The sequence below is a fragment of the Ambystoma mexicanum genome, chromosome 4p (genome assembly GCF_040938575.1).
Source record: "Ambystoma mexicanum isolate Mex_15411 chromosome 4p, UKY_AmexF1_1, whole genome shotgun sequence".
NCBI lineage: Eukaryota > Metazoa > Chordata > Amphibia > Caudata > Ambystomatidae > Ambystoma > Ambystoma mexicanum.
The window spans coordinates 1,006,111,713-1,006,137,957 of NC_090927.1; the positions used below are offsets into that span (position 1 = coordinate 1,006,111,713).

Below are 26,245 nucleotides of genomic sequence, written 5' to 3' on the forward strand. Positions count from 1 at the left end.
GAACGGCGAGGACGGGACGATCGAGCCAGGATCAAGAGGTGTTCGGGGCGCCCTGTAAAAGTGATGAGAGACTCCTTTGCAGATCTGCACACATCTGATCCCTGATCGACGTGCCTGGCTAGAGAACAAGGAGGCAAGGGTCCCGAAACGAGGCAGAAGCCAAGAAACGCAGACACGACGTCCTTTGGTGCGTCAGTATACAGACGACTTGATTTATCAGGTGAGTCATTCCCTGATTCAAAGCATCCTGATATTGGTTGAGAGTTGACTTTGCAAAATCAAACGCCCTAGGTAAGGTTGATTAACCAGGGGGAAGGTTAAAACATGCCTGGGGTATTGTCCACTCTAGCAAGGTTTTTCCGTTGTGGTAGACAATCTTTGGAAGATGGCCAAATTGTACCACCTGGGGGAACGCCGGCGTATGAGATGTATGTTAAGTATGGAGTGGGTGCGATAATATTCTGTGAGACTTGGCATAGGCAAACCACAAAGCAACAGGACCATCAGTGGCCGATTAATGGTAGTTTTGAGATAGCGAGGATAGATAACCTGGAAAGGGTTTTGATAAGAAAGAAAGCGCATCCTGCAGCATTTGAGACTATTAAAGACTGGAGAAAGGAAGCAATGCTCCGATTTTTTTTAAAAGCAGAGCAAAGCATGCGCGCAGGCATAAATCAAAAGGTGAGGTAGCGGAAGAAAAATAAGAGGAGGAGTGGACTGAGAGTCTAAGAAGGGCAGGCAGGCGTGACCAGTTGAATATAGAAAAGATATACCCACAACGAGAATTACACATAGCAGATGAATTGATAGAAAATATATTGACCCATACAAAACAAGGCCCAAGAAAAGAAGTAAGACCAGACACGTCAGTAGCTATTGCCCAGACCCCGCCCGTAGCTCAAGCTCCCCCTCCGGTAGCTCAAGCCCTCCCACAACCACAGACCGCTGACGTAATACTTCCTATTAGCCAACCAGGCTTACAACAGACACTCCCTGTTCCCATTGTCCCATTCGCACCTCCCGCCTTAGACACAGACTCGGTACCGTCCGTTCCTCCCGGGGTTGAAGTTGAAACCGCGGGGGCAAGAGGCGTGACTGACCAACGGGGTGCACGAGGGTAACCCGCAGCACAATCAGCAAAGAAAGGAAGGTGGAATTGCAGCAACAGGCAGAGATGTATATAGACGGGAATGATGGGACGGCAACATTGGCTTCGATATATGACTTCCATAGAAGCAACGAAAGACAGGTAGTGTTGGAATGCACGGGTGAATATCTGGTGGAGAAATGGAAACAGCTAATTGGGAAATTACCACCGCAGCGATTGTTAGATTTGAATGCATTAGCACGCTGTAGGGAGAGGGATGAAAAAGTGAGAGACCATGAGGGTAATTCATAGAATTTCGCAGAAAAGTGTCGCAAGCGGCTGGCGCAGAGTGTCCGCGTGCGATTGTCTGCGCCAGGCACGTGCGCTAAAACCGATTTCCGCGCACAGCGTATTCATGGATTTTAGGCTCCCAAACCAGCCGTGGCGCAGAGTATCGCAGCGACCCTGCAGCAGCGCCAGTAACGCCCCCAAGAACGCCCTCGCGCAAGGAAAAGCCATCAAAATCGCTAAATCATCGCAAAGGGCAGCGCTAACCCTGGACCAGTCCACAGGGCTGCCAAACAAGGAACGCAAAGCGGGTAACGTGCATATCAGGGGTACGCGTGAAGTTATACACGCGAATAGCCAGGGTACGTGTATTACAGGGGTATGTGGGAATTATCACACGCGATTTGGCTGTGTACGTGTTTTACAGGGGTACACGGGAAGTTCTACACGCGATTCGGCTGGGTACGTGTATTACAGGGGTGCGCGGGAATTCTCACATGAGATTTGGCCAGGTACGTGTATTACAGGGGTGTGCAGGAATTATCAGACGCGATTTGGCTTGGTACGTGTATTACAGGGGTGCGTGGGAAGTTCTACACGCGATTGGCCAGGGTACGTGTATTACAGGGGTACGTGGGAATTATCACACGCGATTTGGCTGGGTACGTGTATTACAGGGGTACACGGGAAGTTCTACACGCGATTCGGCTGGGTACGTGTATTACAGGGGTGCGCGGTAATTCTCACATGCGATTTGGCCAGGTACGTGTATTACAGGGGTGCGCGGGAATTATCAGACGCGATTTGGCTTGGTACGTGTATTACAGGGGTGCGTGGGAATTATCAGACGCGATTTGGCTTGGTACGTGTATTACAGGGGTGCGTGGGAAGTTCTACACGCGATTGGCCAGGGTACGTGTATTACAGGGGTACGTGGGAATTATCACACGCGATTTGGCTGGGTACGTGTATTACAGGGGTACACGGGAAGTTCTACACGCGATTCGGCTGGGTACGTGTATTACAGGGGTGCGCGGGAATTCTCACATGCGATTTGGGCAGGTACGTGTATTACAGGGGTGTGCGGGAATTATCACACGCAATTAGGCTGGGTGGGTCCTCACAGGTGTTCCCTGTACACCCCCCACGGCCCCTGCAGGCAGCCCACAAAACAGGGGACTACCCTGCACACCTGCTCATGTCCCCCTGCCCCCCCACCCCCCAGCAGTGCAGGGGCAGCCCCCACCAGGCCCCCACTCATGTCTCCCACCATCCCCACCCCCCAGCAGTGCAGGGCACCCTCCACCAGGCACCCACCCATGTCTCCCACCACCCCCACCCCCCAGCAGTGCAGGGGCACCCTCCACCAGGCCCCCACCCATGTCTCCCACCACCCCCACCCCCCAGCAGTGCAGGGGCAGCCTCCACCAGGCCCCCACTCATGTCTCTTACCACCCCCACCCCCCTGCCACCATGGGCAGCCCCCACCAGGCCCCCACTCATGTCCCCCTGCACCCCCACCCCCCGGCAGTGCAGGGGCAGCCTCCACCAGGCCCCCACTCATGTCTCCCACCACCCCCACCCCCCTGCCACCATGGGCAGCCCCCACCAGGCCCCCACTCATGTCTCCCACCACCCCCACCCCCCAGCAGTGCAGGGTCAACCTCCACCAGGCCCCCACTCATGTCCCCCTGCACCCCCACCCCCCGGCAGTGCAGGGGCAGCCTCCACCAGGCCCCCACTCATGTCCCCCTGCACCCCCACCCCCCGGCAGTGCAGGGGCATCCTCCACCAGGCCCCCACTCATGTCTCCCACCACCCCCACCCCCCAGCAGTGCAGGGGCAGCCTCCACCAGGCCCCCACTCATGTCTCTTACCACCCCCACCCCCCTGCCACCATGGGCAGCCCCCACCAGGCCCCCACTCATGTCCCCCTGCACCCCCACCCCCCGGCAGTGCAGGGGCAGCCTCCACCAGGCCCCCACCCATGTCTCCCACCACCTCCACCCCCCAGCAGTGCAGGGGCAGCCTCCACCAGGCCCCCACTCATGTCTCTTACCACCCCCACCCCCCTGCCACCATGGGCAGCCCCCACCAGGCCCCCACTCATGTCTCCCACCACCCCCACCCCCCAGCAGTGCAGGGTCAACCTCCACCAGGCCCCCACTCATGTCCCCCTGCACCCCCACCCCCCAGCAGTGCAGGGTCAACCTCCACCAGGCCCCCACTCATGTCCCCCTGCACCCCCACCCCCCGGCAGTGCAGGGGCAGCCTCCACCAGGGACCCACTCATGTCCCCCTGCACCCCCACCCCCCGGCAGTGCAGGGGCAGCCTCCACCAGGCCCCCACTCATGTCTCCCACCACCCCCACCCCCCAGCAGTGCAGGGGCAGCCTCCACCAGGCCCCCACTCATGTCTCCCACCACCCCCACCCCCCAGCCACCAGGGTCACCCTCCACCAGGCCCCCACTCATGTCACCCACCCCCCCCACCCCCCAGCCACCAGGGTCACCCTCCACCAGGCCCCCACTCATGTCACCCACCACCCCCAGCCACCAGGGTCACCCTCCACCAGGCCCCCACTCATGTCACCCACCACCCCCACCCCCCTGCCACCATGGGTAGCCCCCACCAGGCCCCCACTCATGTCTCCCACCACCCCCACCCCCCCAGCAGTGCAGGGTCACCCTCCACCAGGCCCCCACTCATGTCTCCCACCACCCCCACCCCCCAGCAGTGCAGGGTCACCCTCCACCAGGCCCCCACTCATGTCTCCCACCACCCCCACCCCCCTGCCACCATGGGCAGCCCCCACCAGGCCCCCACTCATGTCTCCCACCACCCCCACCCCCCCAGCAGTGCAGGGTCACCCTCCACCAGGCCCCCACTCATGTCTCCCACCACCCCCACCCCCCCAGCAGTGCAGGGTCACCCTCCACCAGGCCCCCACTCATGTCTCCTACCACCCCCACCCCCCTGCCACCATGTGCAGCCCCCACCAGGTCCTCACAATCCCCAATCATGTGCGTAATGGTCAGCCTCCACAGCCAAAAAGCCCTACCAAGTAACCCATTCACCCACATGGAAATGAAAACACATGTTACACCCCCAATGTTCATGAAGCAAATGAACCCATGTCCGTCACACACATATTTTCCAATTGAATGGGAAAACACACAACATGACATGCATGAAACCAATGAGATGAAACCACACAGTGAACAATGGAAAAAAAAATGTATTGGACAAAAATACGAATGGTAAAGAAAGAAAAATAACTACAATGTAAATGTGAAAAAATAAGCTGCATGTCCGCATAAAAACACAAAAGTAGAAAATCAAATCCAAAAAATTTTGTCCAAAGTGAAATGTAAAAACTCTCCATGCAACAAAGAACTATGTACAAAAATAACAAGGGTCCATCATCACAACTGAACTAAGGAAACCTCCTAAAAAACCTACCTAAATATCAACTATATACAAAAAGTGGAGCAGTGTCCGTCGACTCCAAATCATAAGAAAAAACAAAGGAAACCTAAAACTAAAGAACTATATACAAAGGCGGCGGGCAAGTCCAGCGGCTCACTCCGTGGTGTTCCGGGCCAGGGCATCATCGAACTCCTGTTCGATGTCCCGGAGGCGGTCCAGTTCCATGGCCCCGAGGGTCATCAGGGACGACGCTGTGTCCTCCTCCAACCCCCTGTGGATTGCCTCGAGGCACTCGGCCCGCCTCAGGGCCCTCCGCATGGAGTTCTCCGCCCTGACCATTGTGAGCTGCGCCTCTTCCGCCCGCCGCCGCTCCGCACCTATGGCGTGGCCCAACCGCTGCCACACGGAAGACACTCTCTGTCCTGGGTCCTCCTGCCCTCCGGCCGATGCCTGCCCCTCCGATGTCGAAGGCCCCGAGCCTTCATGGCTCCCACCATGTTGCTGCTGCTGCTCTGCCTCTGCCCGTGCACTGCCTCCTGCTGCCTGCACATCCTCCGCCGGCTGGGGTGCAGCTGTTGATGTGGCCACCCCTGCTGGACGTCCGACTCCCGACTGTGGCAGGGATGCCTCCTCCACCAGCCTGGCCGCACTGTCAGAGGCAGCTCCACAGGGCACCCAGGTGACTGATGGGTGGGAAGATGGCACAGAGGACGACTGGCGCGTAGGGGGTCCAGTTGAGGAGGGGGTCGGAACAAGCCCCATCAGACGGAGGAATCCGGTCTGGGTGACCTGTCCCAGCAGGCTGACGTGGTCAACGAGCCATTCGAGATGACGTGCAGTCTCTCCATGAAAAGACTGCAGGTCACCTCGCATGGCCCGTTGACGCAACGCCACACCAGCCAGGACAGGCTCCACCCGGACCTGGATAGCCACGTCCGCAGGCAGAGGAAGGCCAGTTGACGTCAGCTCATCCCCTGCCTGGAAACGGGTCTGGACGTAGGCATCCCTGCTGGTGCAAGATGATGCAGGGACAGGATCGGGGACAGGATTGCACACAGGCACCTCCGCGGCGGCCTGTGCTGCCTCCTGTCCCTGGTCCTGGACTGCCCCACTAGCACCAGTGGGATCCCCACCTCCAGACCCCGTCTCTGGTGCTTGCACGGCCTCCTCCTCCACCAGACCCCCCACCAACCTGGATGACTCCGTGCCATCTTCCCCTGTTGGGCCCTGTGGGGTCCCAGCTGCCCCTCCTGCTGCCGAGGAGTCCAACTCCAACCTCCGCCTCTTGGACCTCCCCCCGGCAGCTGCGGCCTGGGACGCGGCACCGGACTCCTCACTCCCCGACGAGATGACAACACGGGAGGGGAGCCGGGCCTTGCGTCTCCGGCTGGCGGTCGGATCCCCGCCGCTGTGCTCCACAGCACCTTCTCCGCCCTCTTCATCAGTTGACGCTGCAGACAGGGAGAAACAAAACACAGGCATCAGGGCACTGTACAATGGACACATACACACATGACAGTTGCACATGAGTGGCATTGGCAAACCTCAGACATGTCATCACAATCCCCAACACACATGTCATTGCAACTCGCACACATGAGCCATACCACAGCCATATCGCAACTGCCACCACCATCCATACACATACAACAGCATGAGCAGCCAAAGGTGACCCAGACATCACATGCAACACAGGAAGTGCACCACACATGTACACACACCACCACACTTGCATGCATGTGTACACCTCTGCCAAGTGTCGCACTGTTCAGACGGGCATCCATGTCACATCTGCCAATCAGGCTTACACATACCGCAGTCACATGCATCCATGTTGCATCACTGTTGCACCCTTGTCAAATACACACACATGCACATGTACACAGTGCTCATACATGCAGCCCAAAACAACATACATGCGTGACATCACGGACATGTCTACTTACATACACATACATACAAACATGTGTGCACGCACACTGCATTTGCCATGCAAGCCTACACACACAAGCACCATCCATGTCTCACACATTACAGCCCTCGCATGTGTCAGCCCCACGGCCATGTACACCCCCACCCATACTCGACCCCATACAAACAGATGTGCAACCTGCACAATACCGAATAATCACCACACGCACTGCTCACAATCAGGATGCATGTACACTCACCGCTCGACTCCAGGCGGGTCTGCTTCTCCAGGACCTGGACGTGGAGCGCTGGGGATATGCGTTCCAGGACCCCCATCTGTTCTTCCGACAAGTGGCCCCGGCGCCCCTTGGCATCCGCTGCCTTCAAGAGGCGCCGGGCCTTGTTCAGGGTCCTGGACCTGAAGTCCTCCCAGCGCTTCCTGACATGTTGTAAGTCCCGGACTGCCACCCCCTCCGCGTTGATGGCAGTCACGATGTCAGTCCAGATCCGAGTCCGTCCTTCCTTGTCGGCGCGGGAACTTCCGAAGAGGGCATCATACTGCCCCAGGACTTGCTCCACCAGGACACCAACTTCGGTGGCACTGAAGCTGGTGCCCCTCTGCCTCTCTGGCCGGGGGTTGTCAGTGGTCCCAGATGGTGTTTGCCCCGACATGATAACCCCAGAGGCAGGAGTGGGTGGGCAACTGGGTCCTCGGGCTGGGCTGTGGAGCGATGGAATTCCAGTCGGGAGTCTTCGGTTCCAGCAGGGGTGGTCACAGCAACAGCACCCCTGGCTGATGTGCAGGCAGCAAATGGCAGTGCACGTGGGCAGCAGGCAGTCAGGCAGCAGCAGATGGTAGGTGGGAGCGTGCTCAGGGCTCTGGGGGGCAGTAGTTCGGCCTTCTGGGCAGGAGCGTGGTCTTCCGTGTGCTTACGCGTGGCCAGCTTGGTACGGAGTGATTTGGCACGTGAAAATCCTGCACGTCAGCGTGAAAATCGAGGAAAGGCCCTTAGCGCGTAAGCGCGTCAGCACGCATACGCGATTCTATTGGACCAAAGGCCCTCAGCGCGTAAGCGCGTCTGTGACGTGACCCGCATGGGTGTTTCCCACACAGCACGTGATGACAGAGCACACGTGGAAAGACTGCACGTCAGAGTCTCATCGCGTGTGATTGGTGGAAATGGCCCTACACGCAGAAGTGACAAAGCGTGTAATTGGTGGAAATGGCCCTACACGCACAAGTGACAAAGCGTGTAATTGGAGGAAATGGCCCTACACGCACAAGTGACAAAGCGTGTAATTGGAGGAAATGTCCCTACACGCAGAAGTGACAAAGCGTGTAATTGGTGGAAATGGCCCTAGCGCGTACACGCCGCGTAAGTGACGCTGGACGTGTGGCCCTGTATAAAAGGTACGTGTAGAACACGTTTTCCTTGTACGTGCTTTTCGTGGAGAGCGAGTGGGTGAATTCTGTACTTCTTGTCGTTTTACACGCGATTTACTTCACGGCGTTTCAAGTTCGTATTCCCTGTTACCTCTGACAGCTTTTTCTGTTTTTTCGCTTTTACTGGTTTACCTGGGCCTGTTCCCTCAAACAGTGTTCCCTTCTACTGTTGTCCTGTCTCCTCAGACAGCGTACAAATCTTCTTTTGGCGGGGGTGTTGCCAACCAAACATGCTCCTTTTACACGCTCGTTTACCAGGCAGACGGTGAGTCACGCACGTATCTAACATCTGTGCTTGCCCCGTGTGTAGCCTACCCCTTCAGAGGTCATTCTAGGCTGCGTGTGACACGCATACGTTCATTCTTGTGTTACTGGGTGCCACAGCGTAGTGCAGGTTTTTCTTTCTGCACACGTGGTCTAGGAGGGGTTGCGTGCACGTCATCTCCCTTTTTTGGGGCTCCTGTGCGTAGCGTGACCCGTCATCTTTCCCCAGGGGTTACAATCAGCCTTGCAAGAGCACTAGGGTACAATTACCATCTGGTACCCAACCCCTTTGACCCCCTATTGCCCAGGACAATAGTTTCCAGCCACTCCCATACGCACATTTACATCAGTGCCATGGCTGGGAGGCGAGGATTCCGTAAGGGTGGCAAAGGTGGAAGAGCCACAAGTGGTGGCCGTGGTGGATCCGGTAGGGGACGTGGTCGTTACTTGCAGGGTGAGCCTGTCCCCCCATGTGTGGAGGACCAGTCAAGGGCACCCATAATCCCCCCCCCCTCCCGTTGAGGCTGATGTGGCTGACACCATCCATGCTCAGCCCTTGTTGGACCAGCCCATTGTGGCACCAGATCTGGCTGACTCCATGGCTGACTTCCAGGTCAGCAGGCCTATGACACGTGCGCTGGTGCACGTTGATGTCACCATGCCACGTGCATCTGGGCCAGCAAGGTCATCTGCTGCACCAAGGAGGCAGGGCAGAGAGGCTGCAGGGGCAGCTGCGGATCCATCCACCCCAGCCCTCACACACCCAGCCAGGACAGTGTCGGTCCTAGTCCATGCTGCTGACATTCCCCCTGACACCATCACACTAGAGCCAATGCCTGCACCAACTCCCATGCTGAGTGTGCAATCCCACACTCCTGATACAGAGTCCACCAGGGCTCCTGCCCCCAGTGTCCAGAGCGGCGCAGGACACTCAGGATCACCACCACCTTCCAAGCGGAAGAGGAAGAGTGCTCGTCCGGCACTGGCTGATGCCCCAGACACGGCTACACAGTCCGGCCCATCCAGGAAGCCCAGCTTCACGGATGACGAACTGAATGCACTTGTCGAGTATGTGTCCGGACATGACAACGAGATGGTCATTGTTGCAGGATCCAAGACCACACCTGCACAACGCCAGGCACACTGGCAGACCGTTGCGGACATCGTAAGTGCCCTTGGAATCGTGAGGCGCACAGCCAATGATTGCTATAAGCGCTGGAATGACCTAAAGCGCAGGGCAAAGAGTAAGCTGGCCTCAAGTCATGCCGCAACTCTAGTGACTGGAGGTGGGTCTCCAGTAGTAGACATGGAACTCACTCCACATGAGTCAGTCGCTGGGACCTACGTCACGGAGGAACAGATCCAAGGCGTGGGAGATCTGGCTGATTACGAGGCATTGTCCGGTGAGTGCACATGCATGTGTGTGTCATCCATGTGCATGGTGTGTGTGTGAGGGCTTCTGTTTATGTGCCAGGTGAGAGTGTGTGCGCCTGAGTCGTATGGGTCAGCCATGTGCTTCATGCAATCCTTCCTGCGCAGCTGCATTTGGCCATAGCAGTATCCCTTCTGCCAACAGTAGACATTTAGCCCAACTGCACGCCAGTTGCCCTTGAAGTGTCACCTTGCCACAACATAGTTGCTTATTTTTCACTGTTCATTCAGTCAGTTTGTTTGCATTCCACCACTTTCACTAGGCATGTCGCTGTCCACTAGTCACATGTCTGACATGGGTATGGTAAAGTGGAGTGACTTTGTTACCTGGATATCATTTGTACACACATGTCCCTGTGCAATTGGACCATTTCAGACTGGCAGCTCCAGGTGAAAAATCTGACCTGTTAGAATTAGAAAAGCGATTACATGCGGGAACTGGACTGAATGAATAGGTGCTGCCCTCCTCTCCATCTTCACTCAATAGCAATGGTACATGCCATCTGTGTGATGGCATGTGTGTTTCACCTGGCAATCACAGGCCAATGTGTGATGCCACTACCAGGCAGCATGCAGAAAATGTGTTCATCTTCCATCTTGGTGTCATCAGTGTGTGCCATTTGCCTGCACTTCATACGCTGTGAGGGTGCATGCATGGGAGGGTTTTAGTCATGTGGGACATGTGTCAATCAAGTACTGGTTCTCTTGCTTCTCAGCCCTCATTGTGTGCCATGGTGCTAATGCCTGTTTCCATTTCTTTGTTTTCATGTCTTTGCAGGGGAAGACGCACCTGATACTGCTGGGGTTGTGGAGATGGTGCAGACCCAGGAGGGGTCCGAGGGCCGACCAACCACCAGTGAGGGACGTGGTGTGGTGGTGGGGGAGAACCCACAAGTGTTGCAGGTCGTGCTCTCAAGGGGTGTCTCTGGCTGCACCTCCCCCGAGCTGTACTCAGGTGTTGATTCGGATGAGACCTACGTGCCGTCGCAGGTGAGTGTTCCAGGGAGGGATTCTGTTCTGTCTCACCCACCTGCACCAGGGTCAGAACCCTCCATGGGGATGTCAGTGTTGGCAGCTACGCCTTCGGTGGTTACGGGTGCAGGGTCACACTCCGCGACATCTGATCCTGTTCCTGGGCCAGCAGATCAGAGGGGGGATGCAGTCCTGCAGCCTCAGGCAGTGCCGGCACAGCAAGGCGCAGTTCGCCTTGCCCCAGACAGGTGTGGTGCCTGCCGACGTGGTGGCCGTACGCCACCCGGCAATACCGCATGGGAGCAATCCATTTACGGTATGGCAACCCAACAGGCTGCATCATCCGAGATGATGGCTCAGGCCATGGATAGGGTGGCCACTTCCATTGTCCCCCCAGAAAGGCTGATGGAGCGACTAGAGCAGGCAACCGACTCCATCTGCCAGTCACACAGGGAGGACATGTTGGGGTCCAACAGGGACAGGCGGGCGGCACTGGCGACTCTGCAGGAGGCCATCTCCATTGAGTCCCAGGGCCACAGGGAAGCCCTGAGGCAGGAGCTCCTTCACCTCAGGACGACTCTTGTTGAGCTTGAGGCTTCAAAACACCAAAGGACAGAACAGCAGCTGGAGCGTCTCACCCGTACGCTCTCAGCTGAGATGCAGGCAACGAGGGCGGAGGTCCGGGCATCCCGTGAGTTGTTGCATGGGGACCTCCGCACACTCATCCTCCAGAACCAGACCTACCACACCTGCATGCTTGCAGCCATGGAGGAGCAGACTAGGGCCTTGCGTGGGCTGCCTCCCATAGTGCAACCACCTCCGGATGCAGTTGCACAGGGTGATAATAGCGACAGCAGTGATACTCCCACAATAGGGTAGCCGTGTGGGCCATGAGCCCATGGAGGTGTTTTATCTTCCCAGGATCCACGCAGGTGGGTTCTGGTGTGCATCCTGTCCTCGGACCTCCTGGGTGGCCTCCCCAACCCCCCCGGGCCCATCAATGGCCATTTTTGATTGTTTCTTATTTTTATTTTTATTTTGATTTCTTTTATTCCCAATTTTTTTGGGACGATTTGTTGGCTTCCGTGGTTCCTGTGGGCATACGCTGCATTGTGGCTGGGCACATGCAGGCTTGTAATGTATTTGGTTCAGATGCTTGGGTTTGAGTCACACACACCCCTCCTGCTTCCCGTTTCTATGGGCTTGCAAAGGGTGTGCCCAAGTGACAGTGAATTACACAGTGACGTTGGACTCCCATGAGCTGTGTGGGCAGTCTGTAGTCAATACTGTGTATACATTCCTAGTGCATATTGCTGTTGTGTTGTACACTGCATGTTGCATTGATGTGTAACTCTTCTTCTGTGTCTACCTCCCAATTCGCAGGTCCCTTCCTCATGTCTACACAAGGACCTCTAGTCTGGAGATGGGGTCCATGTTGGCAGCAGTGCACCTACAACTCTACATGGCGCCAACACTGCACAGTTGGTAGTGGTGGGAGTGCAGGCATTTCCAGGTGGTGAGACTACTAATATGTAACATTTGTGATGTCATGTTAATGGTAGTACGTGCTCAAGTATGTTGTTGGTCCGGCATTGCTGTGAGCATTTCAGGTGTTGCAGGTTTCTAATAGGGACACTGTACATAGTGAGACTGATGTCATGTTGTGGGGATTACTTTGTTTACCTGCAATTAGCATGACATGGCACGGTGTGTCGTGTGGCGGTGCTGGGGTTGGGTTGGCTGACATGGCACTGTCCTCTTGTTGCATTTTGCAAGTGGGTATTCATTTTAGCTGCTTCAATGTGTAACTTCACACAACTGCATTGGTGGTGTCTGTGTGGGTAGGGATGCACACATTGTGACACTTCCAGGTGAACAATCTCAGGCTGATATGGTATTCACGGTTCATTCTCCAGACATTCAGGATCAGTGTCAGGTTGAGTCATCATTGATTGTCAGATGGAATGTGCCAGGGCAGTGTGCACTCCACAGGGGTGTGATTTCTATGTGAAGTAATTAGCCACTAGCTGTGTACGGGCTGCCTCCCCCCGTGCCCTTTCCCCTCCCATGCGCAGCGGCTGTGCATGTGGTTGGGGATGTGGGGCCACCACCATGTCCACGGCCAGGCCCCGGCGTGTTGCAACGTTGTGCAGGACACATGCTGCCACTATGATCCTGCACACTACTGGGGGAGCGTATAACAGCTGCCCGCCAGAACGGTCAAGGGAGCGAAAGCGTGACTTTAGCACTCCGAATGTGCGCTCCACTATGCCCCTGGTTGTAATGTGGGCTGTGTTATATCTTACCTCGGGTGGCGTGGTGGGGTTCCGAATTGGCGTCATCATGTGGGGGCTGAGAGGGTAGGCACTGTCCCCTGTGGAGGTGGTGATTGGTATCATTGGTGGGGTTGTGACCTTGCTCAGTATCCAACATGCATGCATGTGCAGTGGCATACATACTCACCAAGCAGCCATGTATCGCCATGCCGCCCAGCTTCTAGGTCCCGGCTTAGGGTGGACATTCGGTAAATGAAGCTGTCGTGGGTGGAGCCGGGATAGTTGGCATATACTGAGGTGATGATTCCCTTGGCATTACATGCTACCTGCACGTTGATGGAATGCCAGTGCTTGCGGTTCCTATAGATGTGCTCAGATGCCCTGGGGGGACGTAGAGCCACATGGGTGCAGTCGATGGCACCTAGCACTTTGGGGAATCGTGCCACAGCGTAAAAATCCAGGGCGGCAGCATGCCTTTCTGCAGGTGTTCTGGGCAGGTATATGTGCCTGCGGACTGATGGGCGTGCAGTGATGATGTTCAAGACCTGGTGTAGGCAGCGTGACTGGGTGGCCTGTGACACCCCACCCACTATGGCACTTGTCCGCTGAAATGATCCAGTGGCTAAGAAGTGCAGTACATTGAGGACCTTCTCCAGGGGGCTGAGTGCTTGGGAGCACAGGGTGGGTGATGTGAGGTCATCCTCCCACTCACTCACCAGGTCCAGTATAATGTGTGGTGGAAACCTGTACCTCCCATACACCTGGTCATCAGGCATCCCGAAAAGGCTGGTTCTGGGTGTGAATATTCTGGCCCTGACTATCCTCCTCCTCCTCCTTTGGTAGCCCACTGCCACTGCTGCAGCCATAACGTTCCTGTTTTGCTAAAGTCACCCCGAGTGGGATGGGTATGCCCAGACGTGGGTCCCGAGTCTGCCGGGCCTAGAGACCCAAGCTACTCCTCACTGATGACGCCCAACAAGGCTGAAACATGTCTGGGGATGCTTGTGGTCTCATGCAGAAGGGATGTGACCTAGCAGTTCGGGCTGGACTGCTCCTTTTGGGGTAGGACCAAGCCTGATTTGCATATGGATTTTCCACTTCTGTAATGGCTTGGCAGGCTGAAAAACGATGGTCTGGAGAGTTGCCCAGAGCTTTGCCCGCGGTTATGATTCATTCAAAACCTTCCAGCCATAACGTTCCTGTTTTGCTAAAGGAACGGTATGTTCATCCTGGCGTCTGAGCTTGTTATTGTTAAAGTCCGCAAATTTATGCTTTGCGCGTGTTCTAGGCGAGCGTGTGACCCGCGCACCCCTGGAATCCAGTTCACAGTCCAATAGCGTGTGGAAATTCACACGCACCACGGGATACAGGTTCGCTGACGTACTTGCGTGTGTAAGTGGCCGCGCACCCATGAAATACACGTACATAGGCCAATCGCGTGTACGCGCACTTTTGTCCAATTACACGCGATGACACTCTGACGTGCAGTATTTCCACGTGTGCTCCGTCATCACGTGCTGAGTGGGGAACACCCGTGCGGGTCACGTCACAGACGCGCTTACGCGCTGAGGGACTCTGGTCCAATAGAATCGCGTATGCGTGCTGACGCGCTTACGCGCTAAGGGCCTTTCCTCGGATTTCACGCTGACGTGCAGGATTTTCACGTGCCAAATCACTCCGTATCAAGCTGGCCACGCGAAAACACACGGAAGACCACGCTCCTGCCCAGAAGGCCGAGTTACTGCCCCCCCAGTGCCCCGAGCAGCCTCCCACGTGCCATCTGCTGCTGCCTGCCTGCCTGCCTGCTGCCACCGTGCCCTGCCATTTGGTGCCTGCACATCAGCCATCTGCAGGGGTCCAGTTGCTGTGTCCACCCCTGCTGGAACTGAAGACTCCCGACTGGGATTACATCGCTCCACAGCCCAGCCCCAGGACCCAGTTGCCCACCCACACCTGCCTCTGGGGTTGCCATGTCGGGCACTTCCACATCTGGCACCAGTGGCAACCCCAGGCCAGAGGGGCAGAGGGGCACCAGCTTCACTGACACCGAAGTTGGTGTCCTGGTGGAGCATGTCCTGGGGCAGTATGATGCCCTCTTTGGATCGTCCCGCGCCAGCAAGGAAGGACGGGAGAGAATCTGGGCCGACTGTGTGGTTGCCATCAACGCGGAGGGGGTGGCAACCCGCAACGTCCTGAAGATCAAGAAGCGCTGGGAGGACTTGAGGTCCAGGACCCTTGTGAAGGCCCGGCGCCTCGTGGAGGGGGGCCGGGGCCGCATGAGTTCCATCCAGATGAGGGTCCTGGAACGCGTACGCCCAGCGCTCCACGCCCAGATCCTTGAGAGGGAGGCCCGTCTGGAGTTGAGCGGTAAGTGTCCAAGCATTACTGTGTGAGACAGGGCATGTTGCGGTGTGCTGGTTCTATGATACTTGCCTGTATGTGTGCCATAGGCCATGTATGCATGTATGTGTGCAGGGACATCATGGTAATGCATGTGCGACCAGTGATGTGTGACCCACATGGTTGTTGCATGTGTTCAAATGCCGCATGGGGAGCCCTATGCAGATTTTGAACATGAGAGCATGCCAGTCTCTGTACCTGGACATGGGTGGGGGTGAGGGAGGGGTGCTGATGCCAGGTACATATATGGTAGCCATGTCTGTGTGCCTGACCTGCGTGTCTGTGACTTGTGCATGCCATGGATGCATGACACATGTGTGTGACAATGCACAGATTCAGTGAAGCAGCCAAATTACCCTTGTATCCGCTGTGTTTGGTGTGTTTGGGGCCAGATGGATGTGACTGAGGTGAAGTGTGTGCATGTGATAGGCATGAGCCATGATGCATGTGAGTTACATATCATTGAATGTTTCAAGAGTCCATTGGACATGCAGGGAAATGTCCATGGCATGCACCATGCCTGTTACTGTGTGTGTTTTGCCTGGACTGACCCATGTGTTGTGGAGGGACATGATGGAAGTGTACTTTGACAGTGGTGCTCATCTGCTATTGCTTCCTGTCTAGGGGACCATTGTACAGTGCCTTGATGCTTGTGTTCTTTGTCTCCCTCTACGCAGCGACTAGTGAAGAAGAGGGCGGAGACGGCGCTGTGGAGCAAGGCGGCGGGGATGCCCCCACGGCTGCAGCGGAAGGGGTGGGTGAGCCCCCACAGGGGCCTGCTACGGTGGGAGACGGTGAGGAGCCATCCAGGTTGGTGGTTTGCACAGAGGAGGAGGAGGCCGCCACTGGGGCACACATGGGGCCTGGTGGGGGCATCCCTGCTGGTGCAAGTGGTGCAGTCCAGGGCCAGGGGCAGGAGGCAGCACAGGTCACCGTGGAGGGGCCTGTGCATGTCGCTGTCCCTGACCCTGTGAGTGCACCACCATGCACCAGCAGGGATGCCCCGTCCCAGGCCCGTCCGCAGGTATAGGGGATGTCCATGTCACCTGACTCCACTCCACCTGCGGACGTGGGAACCCCTGGCCGTGTGGAGAAGGTCCTGATTGGGGTCGCGATGCGCACGGCTGTGATTCGTGATGCCGTGCGTGCTTCCCGGGAGGAGGACGCACGTCATCACGAAGTGCACCGTGCCGACGTGGCCCAATTAGGATCGGCCATGTTCGGGGGTTTCCTGCATGTGTTGTCCAATCTGGCGGCCCTCTCCTCCTCTGTGCAGGCTATACACCAGTCGTTCTCCTTGCCGTCTTCCGGCCCAGATGCCACCAGGGCCCCCTGTAGACCTGCCCCGACCAATGCAGCCAGCTCGGTGGGGATCCCATCCCTGCCACAGTTGGGAGTCGGAGGTCCAGCAGGGGTGGACAACACAGCAACTGGACCCCAGCAGATGGAAGATGTGACAGCATGATCGGGCAGGGCACGTGCACGACGGTGTCGGTGGTTTCCATCAGCCTGGATGCCGTCGTGCTGGCAGAGGCAGTGGCGTCGGAGGCAGCAGCAGGCTCGACGTGGGAGGCATCATGGCTCGGGGCCTTCAAGATCAGAGGGGCAGGCATCGGCCGGAGGGCAGGGCAACCCTGGGATGGTGGTGTCTTCCGTGTGGGAGCAGTTGGTCCAGCGGATAGGTGCGGAGCGGCAGCGGGCGGAAGAGGAGCGGCTCACCATGGTCAGGGCGGAGTTCTCCATGCGTCGGGCGTTGAGGCGGGCTGAGTGCCTCGAGGAAGCTCGCAGGGAGTTTGAGCTGGACATGGGGTTATCCCTGCGAGACCTCGGGGCCAGGACAGAGTCCCGCCTCCAGGACATCGACATGGAGTTCGATGATGCCCTTGCCAGCAACATCACCGAGTGAGCCGCAGGACTTGCCCGCTGCCTTTGTATATAGTTATTTAGTTAGTTAGTGTTAGGTTTCCTTTATTAATTTTTGTATTTTTGGACCGCTCGGACAATGGCCACTTTTTTGTATATATTATTTTCATTAGGTAGTATAGGTTTCATTTATGGTGTTGGGCTCATGGACCCTGGAATTTTCGTGTATATAGTTAGCTTTTTGAAGAAACATTTTTTTTTATTAATTATTGTGTTCAGCATGAGGAAATGGTTTTTCTTTATTTTACTTCCACATGATTTTGCTTTGGACAACATTTGTTTTTGGATTACTTTGTATTTTTTATTTTTACATTTGTTCTCGGACATGGAACATTTATTTTGTTATCCCCATTGTTGTATGCTTGATTTTTTTACTTATTTTTCATCTTTAATGCATGTTTTTTTAACTTTCACTTGTGGTATTTTCTCATTGGTTTCATACATGTCATGATATGGGTTTTGACATTCACTTGCACCCATTGTGTATGTGTGTGTGACGGACATGTGTTCATTTACAGACTTGCCATTGGGGTTGTATCATGTAATTGCATTCACTATGTGGGTGGATGCAATCCTTGCCTGGGTGTTTGTGCTGGGTATGCTGGCCATTACTGCCATGATTGAGTATCGTCAGGACCTGGGGGCAGGGGGACATGTGTGGGTGCCTGGTGGAGGGTGCCCCTGCACTGCTGGGGTGTGGGGGGTGGTGGGAGACATGAGTGGGGGCCTGGTGGAGGGTGACCCTGGTGGCTGGGGGGTGGGGGTGGTGGGTGACATGTGTGGGTGCCTGGTGGAGGGTGCCCCTGCACTGCTGGAGGGTGGGGGGGTGGGCACATGAGTTGGACATGGGTGGGGGCCTGCTGGCAGGTGCCCCACAGTGCTGGGGGGTGGGGGTGGTGGGAGACATGGGTGGTGGCCTGGTGGAGGGTGCCCCTGCACTGCTGGGGGGTGGGGGGGTGGGCACATGAGTTGGACATGGGTGGGGGCCTGCTGGCAGGTGCCCCACAGTGCTGGGGGGTGGGGGTGGTGGGGAACATGAGTTGGACATGGGTGGGGGCCTGCTGGCAGGTGCCCCACAGTGCTGGGGGGTGGGGGTGGTGGGAGACATGGGTGGTGGCCTGGTGGAGGCTGTCCCTGCACTGCTGGGGGTGGGGGTGGTGGGGACATGAGTTGGACATGGGTGGGGGCCTGCTGGCAGGTGCCCCACAGTGCTGGGGTGTGGGGGGTGGTGGGAGACATGAGTGGGGGCCTGGTGGAGGGTGCCCCTGGTGGCTGGGGGGTGGGGGTGGTGGGTGACATGAGTGGGGGCCTGGTGGAGGGTGCCCCTGCACTGCTGGGGGGTGGGGGTGGTGGGCACATGAGTTGGACATGGGTGGGGGCCTGCTGGCAGGTGCCCCACAGTGCTGGGGGGTGGGGGTGGTGGGAGACATGGGTGGTGGCCTGGTGGAGGGTGCCCCTGCACTGCTGGGGGGTGGGGGTGGTGGGCACATGAGTTGGACATGGGTGGGGGCCTGCTGGCAGGTGCCCCACAGTGCTGGGGGGTGGGGGTGGTGGGGAACATGAGTTGGACATGGGTGGGGGCCTGCTGGCAGGTGCCCCACAGTGCTGGGGGATGGGGTGGTGGGAGACATGGGTGGTGGCCTGCTGGAGGCTGTCCCTGCACTGCTGGGGGGTGGGGGTGGTGGGGACATGAGTTGGACATGGGTGGGGACCTGCTGGCAGGTGCCCCACAGTGCTGGGGGGTGGGGGTGGTGGGGGACATGAGTGGGGGCCTGGTGGAGGGTGCCCCTGGTGGCTGGGGGGTGGGGGTGGTGGGTGACATGAGTGGGGGCCTGGTGGAGGGTGACCCTGGTGGCTGGTGGGTGGGGGTGGTGGGTGACATGAGTGGGGGCCTGGTGGAGGGTGCCCCTGCACTGCTGGTGGGTGGGGGTGGTGGGAGACATGAGTTGGACATGGGTGGGGGCCTGCTGGCAGGTGCCCCACAGTGCTGGGGGGTGGGGGTGGTGGGGGACATGAGTGGGGGCCTGGTGGAGGGTGCCCCTGCACTGCTGGGGGGTGGGGGTGGTGGGAGACATGGGTGGGGGCCTGGTGGAGGGTGACCCTGGTGGCTGGGGGGTGGGGGTGGTGGGTGACATGAGTGGGGGCCTGGTGGAGGGTGCCCCTGCACTGCTGGGGGGTGGGGGGTGGTGGGAGACATGAGTGGGGGCCTGGTGGAGGGTGCCCCTGCACTGCTGGGGTGTGGGGGTGGTGGGAGACATGAGTGGGGGCCTGGTGGAGGGTGACTCTGGTGGCTGGGGGGTGGGGTTGGTGGGTGACATGAGTGGGGGCCTGGTGGAGGGTGACCCTGGTGGCTGGGGGGTGGGGGTGGTGGGTGACATGAGTGGGGGCCTGGTGGAGGGGTCCCCCGCGCACTGCTGGGGGGTGGGGGGTGGTGGGAGACATGAGTGGGTGCCTGGTGGAGGGTGCCCCTGCACTGCTGGGGGGTGGGGGTGGTGGGCACATGAGTTGGACATGGGTGGGGGCCTGCTGGCAGGTGCCCCACAGTGCTGGGGGCTGGGGGTGGTGGGAGACATGGGTGGTGGCCTGGTGGAGGGTGCCCCTGCACTGCTGGGGGGTGGGGGTGGTGGGCACATGAGTTGGACATGGGTGGGGGCCTGCTGGCAGGTGCCCCACAGTGCTGGGGGGTGGGGGTGGTGGGAGACATGGGTGGGTGCCTGGTGGAGGCTGTCCCTGCACTGCTGGGGGGTGGGGGTGGTGGGTGACATGAGTGGGGGCCTGGTGGAGGGTGACCCTGGTGGCTGGGGGGTGGGGGTGGTGGGTGACATGAGTGGGGGCCTGGTGGAGGGTGACCCTGGTGGCTGGGGGGTGGGGGTGGTGGGTGACATGAGTGGGGGCCTGGTGGAGGCTGCCCCTGCACTGCTGGTGGGTGGGGGTGGTGGGAGACATGAGTTGGACATGGGTGGGGGCCTGCTGGCAGGTGCCCCACAGTGCTGGGGGGTGGGGGTGGTGGGGGACATGAGTTGGACATGGGTGGGGGCCTGCTGGCAGGTGCCCCACAGTGCTGGGGGGTGGGGGTGCAAGGGGACATGAGTTGGTGTTCATTAGTTCAAGGAGACATGTGCCTTTGCTGGGGGGCATGCCCATGTTGGGTGGGCTGCCTGCGGGACATGACCAGGGATGCAGGGTAGTCCCCTGTGGTGTGGGCTGCCTGCAGGGGCCGTGGAGGGTGTACCGGGTACACCTGGGAGGACCCACACTGTCAAATCACATGTGGGACTCCCCGGCACCCCTGAAATACACGTACCGTGCAGAAATCGCGTGTAAAACTTCCCGCGCACCCCTGAAATACACGCGCACAGGCTATTCGCGTGTGGAACTTCCCGCGCACCCCTGAAATACACGCGCCCAGGCTATTCGCGTGTAAAACTTCCCGCGCACCCCTGAAATACACGCGCACAGGCTATTCGCGTGTGGAACTTCCCGCGCACCCCTGAAATACACGCGCCCAGGCTATTCGCGTGTAAAACTTCCCGCGCACCCCTGAAATATACGCGCACAGGCTATTCGCGTGTGGAACTTCCCGCGCAGCCCTGAAATACACGTAGCCCACTCCCCCAGGCCCGATCGCGTGTGAAAGTTCACGCGAACCCCTCAAATACACGTAGCACGCTCACCCAGGCCCGATCGCGTGAGAAACTTCACACGAACCCCTGAAATACACGTAGCCCGCTCCCCCAGGCCCGATCGCGTGAATGACTTCACGCGCACCACTGAAATACACGCGCCCAGGCTATTCGCGTGTGGAACTTCCCGCGCACCCCTGAAATACACGCGCCCAGGCTATTTGCGTGTGGAACTTCCCGCGCACCCCTCAAATACAGGCGCCCAGGCTATTCGCGTGTGGAACTTCCCGCGCACCCCTGAAATACACGCGCCCAGGCTATTCGCGTGTGGAACTTCCCGCGCACCCCTGAAATACACGCGCCCAGGCTATTTGCGTGTGGAACTTCCCGCGCACCCCTCAAATACAGGCGCCCAGGCTATTCGCGTGTGGAACTTCCCGCGCACCCCTGAAATACACGCGCCCAGGCTATTCACGTGTAAAACTTCCCGCGCACCCCTGAAATACACGCGCACAGGCTATTCGCGTGTGGAACTTCCCGCGCACCCCTGAAATGCACGTAGCCCGCTCCCCCAGGCCCGATCGCGTGTGAAAGTTCACGCGAACCCCTGAAATACACGTAGCACGCTCACCCAGGCCCGATCGCGTGAGAAACTTCACGCGAACCCCTGAAATACACGTAGCCCGCTCCCCCAGGCCCGATCGCGTGAATGACTTCACGCGAACCCCTGTGATGCACGTACCCTGCTGAAATCGCGTGTGAGACTTCCCACGCACCCCGGTATACACGCACACGTATTTTTTGTCAGCAGGTGTCCGTGTTTGTGGGTACCCCTTTGCACGTCATTTTTGCTGCAGGGCCACAGTATGGGACATTCATCATGGCAGTATATAGGTGCTATTTGTTGGCGCACCTTTTGGCGCACATTTCTTACAGCCGCAGAGACGCTACCGCCTGCTTTCTTGTGGCGGTCGTGTTTGTGCCTGTGCGCTGGTTTGAGCGTGCGCTTTTTTCCCCTATTCTATTCCATGAATACGTGTTGTAGGCGAGCGTGTGGGCGTTCCGCGCACTTGTGCCCTGTACTTCCCCCGTGACGCCCACGTTTTGGCAAGTTGTTCCCCATTCCGAGTGTTACGCCCGTGTTCCGCCTACTTTTGTTGCGTGCGCCGCGCTATGTGCGAATTTCGCTGTGGCCTGTGCGATTTTCGCTGTGACCTGGCGCACGCTGTTCGATGGCCTGTGCGCCAACGTGGGCCGCGCACTTTTTTATCGCACATCCGCTGGTTTTCTCGCGCACGGCCTTCCATGAATCGACGTGCGCTGCTTTTCGTGCGATTTTCGCACTTGCACTGCGATTTTCGCTATTCCACTGCGAATCGCACGTTTTTGCCCACTTGCGCCGCGCTAATTATTCCATGAATCGGCCTGCATGTGTATAGACTTTTTGAGCTTAGAGATGAATTAGATAATGATTATGTCGAAATGTTTACTGCACCTGTCAAAGTGTTTGCTACACCTGCATACAGGAGGAGGGATATCGGGAGACTTGGGAAGGGGGAAAAGGGGTTGCATAATAAACGGCAGCAATTACCATCGCCGGTGAACGAATTATCGTTGCTAAAACAGGTGGGGGCAGACTTGAAAGAATGTCTAATAAGAACACAGGTACTATTGCAGCAAGTAACAGGACATAATATAGGGTGAGGGAACGCACAAGGAAGGAGTAGTTCGAATATGCATGGGGGAACAGTGGGACCGAATCAGTGTGCATATTGTAAAGAGGAAGGACATTGGCGAGCGCAATGCCCGCATCTACAGAATAGAAATGGGTCTGGTCAGAGGAGACAGCATAGAGGACACCCAGGAGCGAATGGACCAAATAGGAATAGTATGCAGCAGCATCATAATAACGGAGGTAATCAAAACAAAGGCCAAAACCAAAATGCCCCAAACCAGAGTCAGGGACAGCAAAATCAACAATATGGAAATCAGAGTGGGGGAAATAGAGGGAAGAGTGGAAATGTTTTCGATACACAGCCAAACACGTATTACAGTAATAGTAATGATTACACATCGGACGATGTGTTATTTCCCCAATAGGACAGCCCAGGACAGGGGTCGGAACCAGTGTCTATTCCCGTGAATCAGAGAGGACCCTACATAGAAATGAGAGTCAGGAATGAGGAGAACCGCTTTCTTGTAGATACAGGAGCACAGAAGTGTTCAATAGACCATCACTTGGTTCCGGATATACCACTGTCAGGGCAAAAGAATATTTCCGTAGGGTTCGCAGGTACACCAGTCATAAACCCAGTGTCCAAACCAGTCCCAGTTACCATAGGACCATTCACTGAACATTGTCCTTTCCTTCTAACAGAAAATTGTGGAGAAAATTTGTTGGGATTACATTTGTTGAAAAAACTAGGTTCTGTTATACATTGCACGGAAGACAGAGTGGTTCTAACGATATGGCCACACGATGCCCCTGTGTCAGAATTCATGTCTGAAGCGTTACCAGGGGAACTAAGTAAAGTACCAACCTGTATATGGGCAATGCATGACAACAATGTGGGATGTTTAAAGATAGAGCCAGTAAAGATTATTTTGAAAGAATGTGTTACCCTACCGCGAATACCCCAATACAACATTTCGGTTGAAGGTGAGAAAGGATTGAAGAGTATTGTTACTGATTTGGTGAAATTAGGGGTAATCGAGGAAATCACAGGCAGTACATGCAACAGCCCGATTTTTCCGTTTTATAAAAAAGGAGGTAATGAGGTACCATACCGTTTCATAATTGATCTACGCGCATTGAATAAGGTAGTAGATCCGCAATTTCCTCTAGTGCCAGACAATGATACCTGTTTCAGCAGAATATTTTAGTGTAGTAGATTTGTAAAATGCATTCTTTAGTATTCCAATGGACAAGGACAGTAGATATTTGTTCGCGTTCACATTAGGAGGACGATCATTTACATTTACGCGGATTCCGCAAGGTTACACGGAAAGTCCAAGTATTTACAGTAGAGCATTAAAAGAACAGCTAGACATGCTGGAATTATCCATGGGTTGTGTACTTTTGCAATACATAGACAATCTATTGCTAGCTGCAGACACAGAGGAGATTTGTAAAGAAAGCACTGTATTACTACTGTCACACCTAGCGGCACATGGCCATAAAGCTAGTTTGAAGAAATTTCAGTATAATCGAAAGGAGGTGGCTTATTTGGGCTACCTACTTTCAAAAGGAGGGAGAAGACTAACGCCAGAACGCATAGAAAGTATTTCTTGTATGTCTATTCCAAAGACACAAAAAGGAGTCAGAGCCATAATAGGCATGGCTTCATATTGCCAACAATGGATTGGTAATTTTGCGTTAATTGTGAAACCATAAGTGAATTGAACTAGAAAGAATGCGGTTATGCTTTTGCAGTGGGATGAGGAATGTCAGAGAGCATTTGATGGACTGAAAACTGCATTATGCTCGGCTCCAGTTTTGGGTACGCCGAACTATGAGAACATTTTAGACTATTTGTGTGTGAAAGTGAAGGATGTGCATTGGCGGTTTTGACACAGGAACAAGGTGGAAGAAATAGGTCGTGTGGCTATTTTTCTTCTGCACTTGACCCTGTAGCGCGCGCACTACCACGATGTTTGCGATCTGTCGCGGCGGCTGCTGCGTCAGTGAAACAAACGGAAGAGATGGTATTGGGGCACACTTTAATTCTGATGGTGCCACATGCCATAGATGTTCTATTAAATAGGACACAGACGCAACGCCTCACCTCTGCTAGATTGACAAGATATGAAATTATCTTGTTCGCGCCCCATATCCAAATTATGAGGTGTAGCGCTTTGAATCCTGCAGAATTAATGCCACTGACCTTAAAAGAAATTGGGAAGAATGAATCACCCCCCCACGATTGCTTAATGGTCACTGAGAAAGAAACCAAGGGAAGAGTTGATTTAAGTGATATTCCACGGAAAGAGCCGGATGGAGAGTTATTTTGTAACGGCTCATGGTTTAAATGACCAGATGGCACGACAACTGCCGCATGCGCTATCACTACCCTAGAGAGTATTGTAGAAAGTAAAAGAATCCCCTATAATTCAGCATAAGCTGCAGAAATAATAGCATTGACCATAGCCTGCGAGATTTCTGAAAATTTGAATGTGAATATATATACTGATAGTCAGTATGCTTTTGGAGTGGTTCATAACTTTGGTCGACTCTGGGCTGAGAGAGGGTTTCTGACATCACATGGTGCCAGAATTCAACATGACCCTTTGATTGTACGATTGCTGTCTGCACTCACGTTTCCAAAGCGCCTAGCAATAGTGAAATGCGAGGCACATAAAAAAGTAACATGCAAAGTAGGAGAGGGAAACGCGTTTGCAGACAGAATTGGCGAAACAAACTGCCACTGATTTGAATACCAAGATGATGATGGTTCAGACAGAGGAAGTACCCTGTACGATAGAAGATGGAGTTGGGACTGTTAAAGAAATGCAGGCCGAGGCTACGGCCGATGAAATACAGGGATGGGCAGAGGGATCTGCTGAGTTGGATCTGGAGGGTTGTTGGGTGGACAAGGGAACTAGAAACTGGATGTTGTATGTGACTGCAATGGTCACAATGTCCCACAGCCCTACGCACATCTGTGCCAAAAAAATAATACAGCACCTTTCTACAGTATGGCAGAATGTAAACATAAAAAAGAATGCAGAGAGGTTGGTGCAGAACTGTATCACGTGTTTACAACACAATGTAGGCAAGGGAACAGTGACTCCAACAGGCAGTTTTGGCCCGCCCTCCATGCCATTTGAGGTAATGCATTTTGATTTCATAGAGATGGAGAGGTGTCAAAACTTAAAATACGTCTTGGTGGTGATCTGTGCATTCAGTAAGTGGGTGGAGGCATATCCTTTGAAAGATTGCACAGCAATGAGTACGGCAAAAGTAATGTTGAAGGAGTACTTTTCCAGATTTGGCTTGCCCCGGGTCCTATGGTCTGATAATGGACCGCATTTTGTGGGTACAGTGGTATTACAGATATGTGCTGGTCTCCAGATTGATAAGAGATTCCATAGTTCAAGGCATCCGAGTTCTGCTGGTCTTGTGGAGAGGCACAACGGGATTCTTAAATCAAAGATTAGCAAGATTTGTGCGGGAAGCAAGTTGAGTTGGGTGGATGC

The 26,245-nt window shown here is 55.8% G+C and overlaps 1 protein-coding gene across 4 annotated transcripts in view; it reads left to right on the top strand.

The window, feature by feature from the left end:
• The window catches only part of LOC138453590 (blood vessel epicardial substance-like), a 904,667-nt gene that overhangs the window by 598,911 nt on the left and 279,511 nt on the right, over positions 1 to 26,245 (top strand). Inside the window, exon 7 of one of the 4 annotated variants that reach the window (XM_069606590.1) lies at positions 6,407 to 6,426. The exons of the other annotated variants lie outside the window; for them this stretch is intronic. Within the exon in view, the coding sequence (XP_069462691.1) occupies positions 6,407 to 6,426 (20 nt within the window). The remainder of the gene's footprint in view (positions 1 to 6,406; positions 6,427 to 26,245) is intronic. 4 annotated transcript variants of the gene reach the window in all.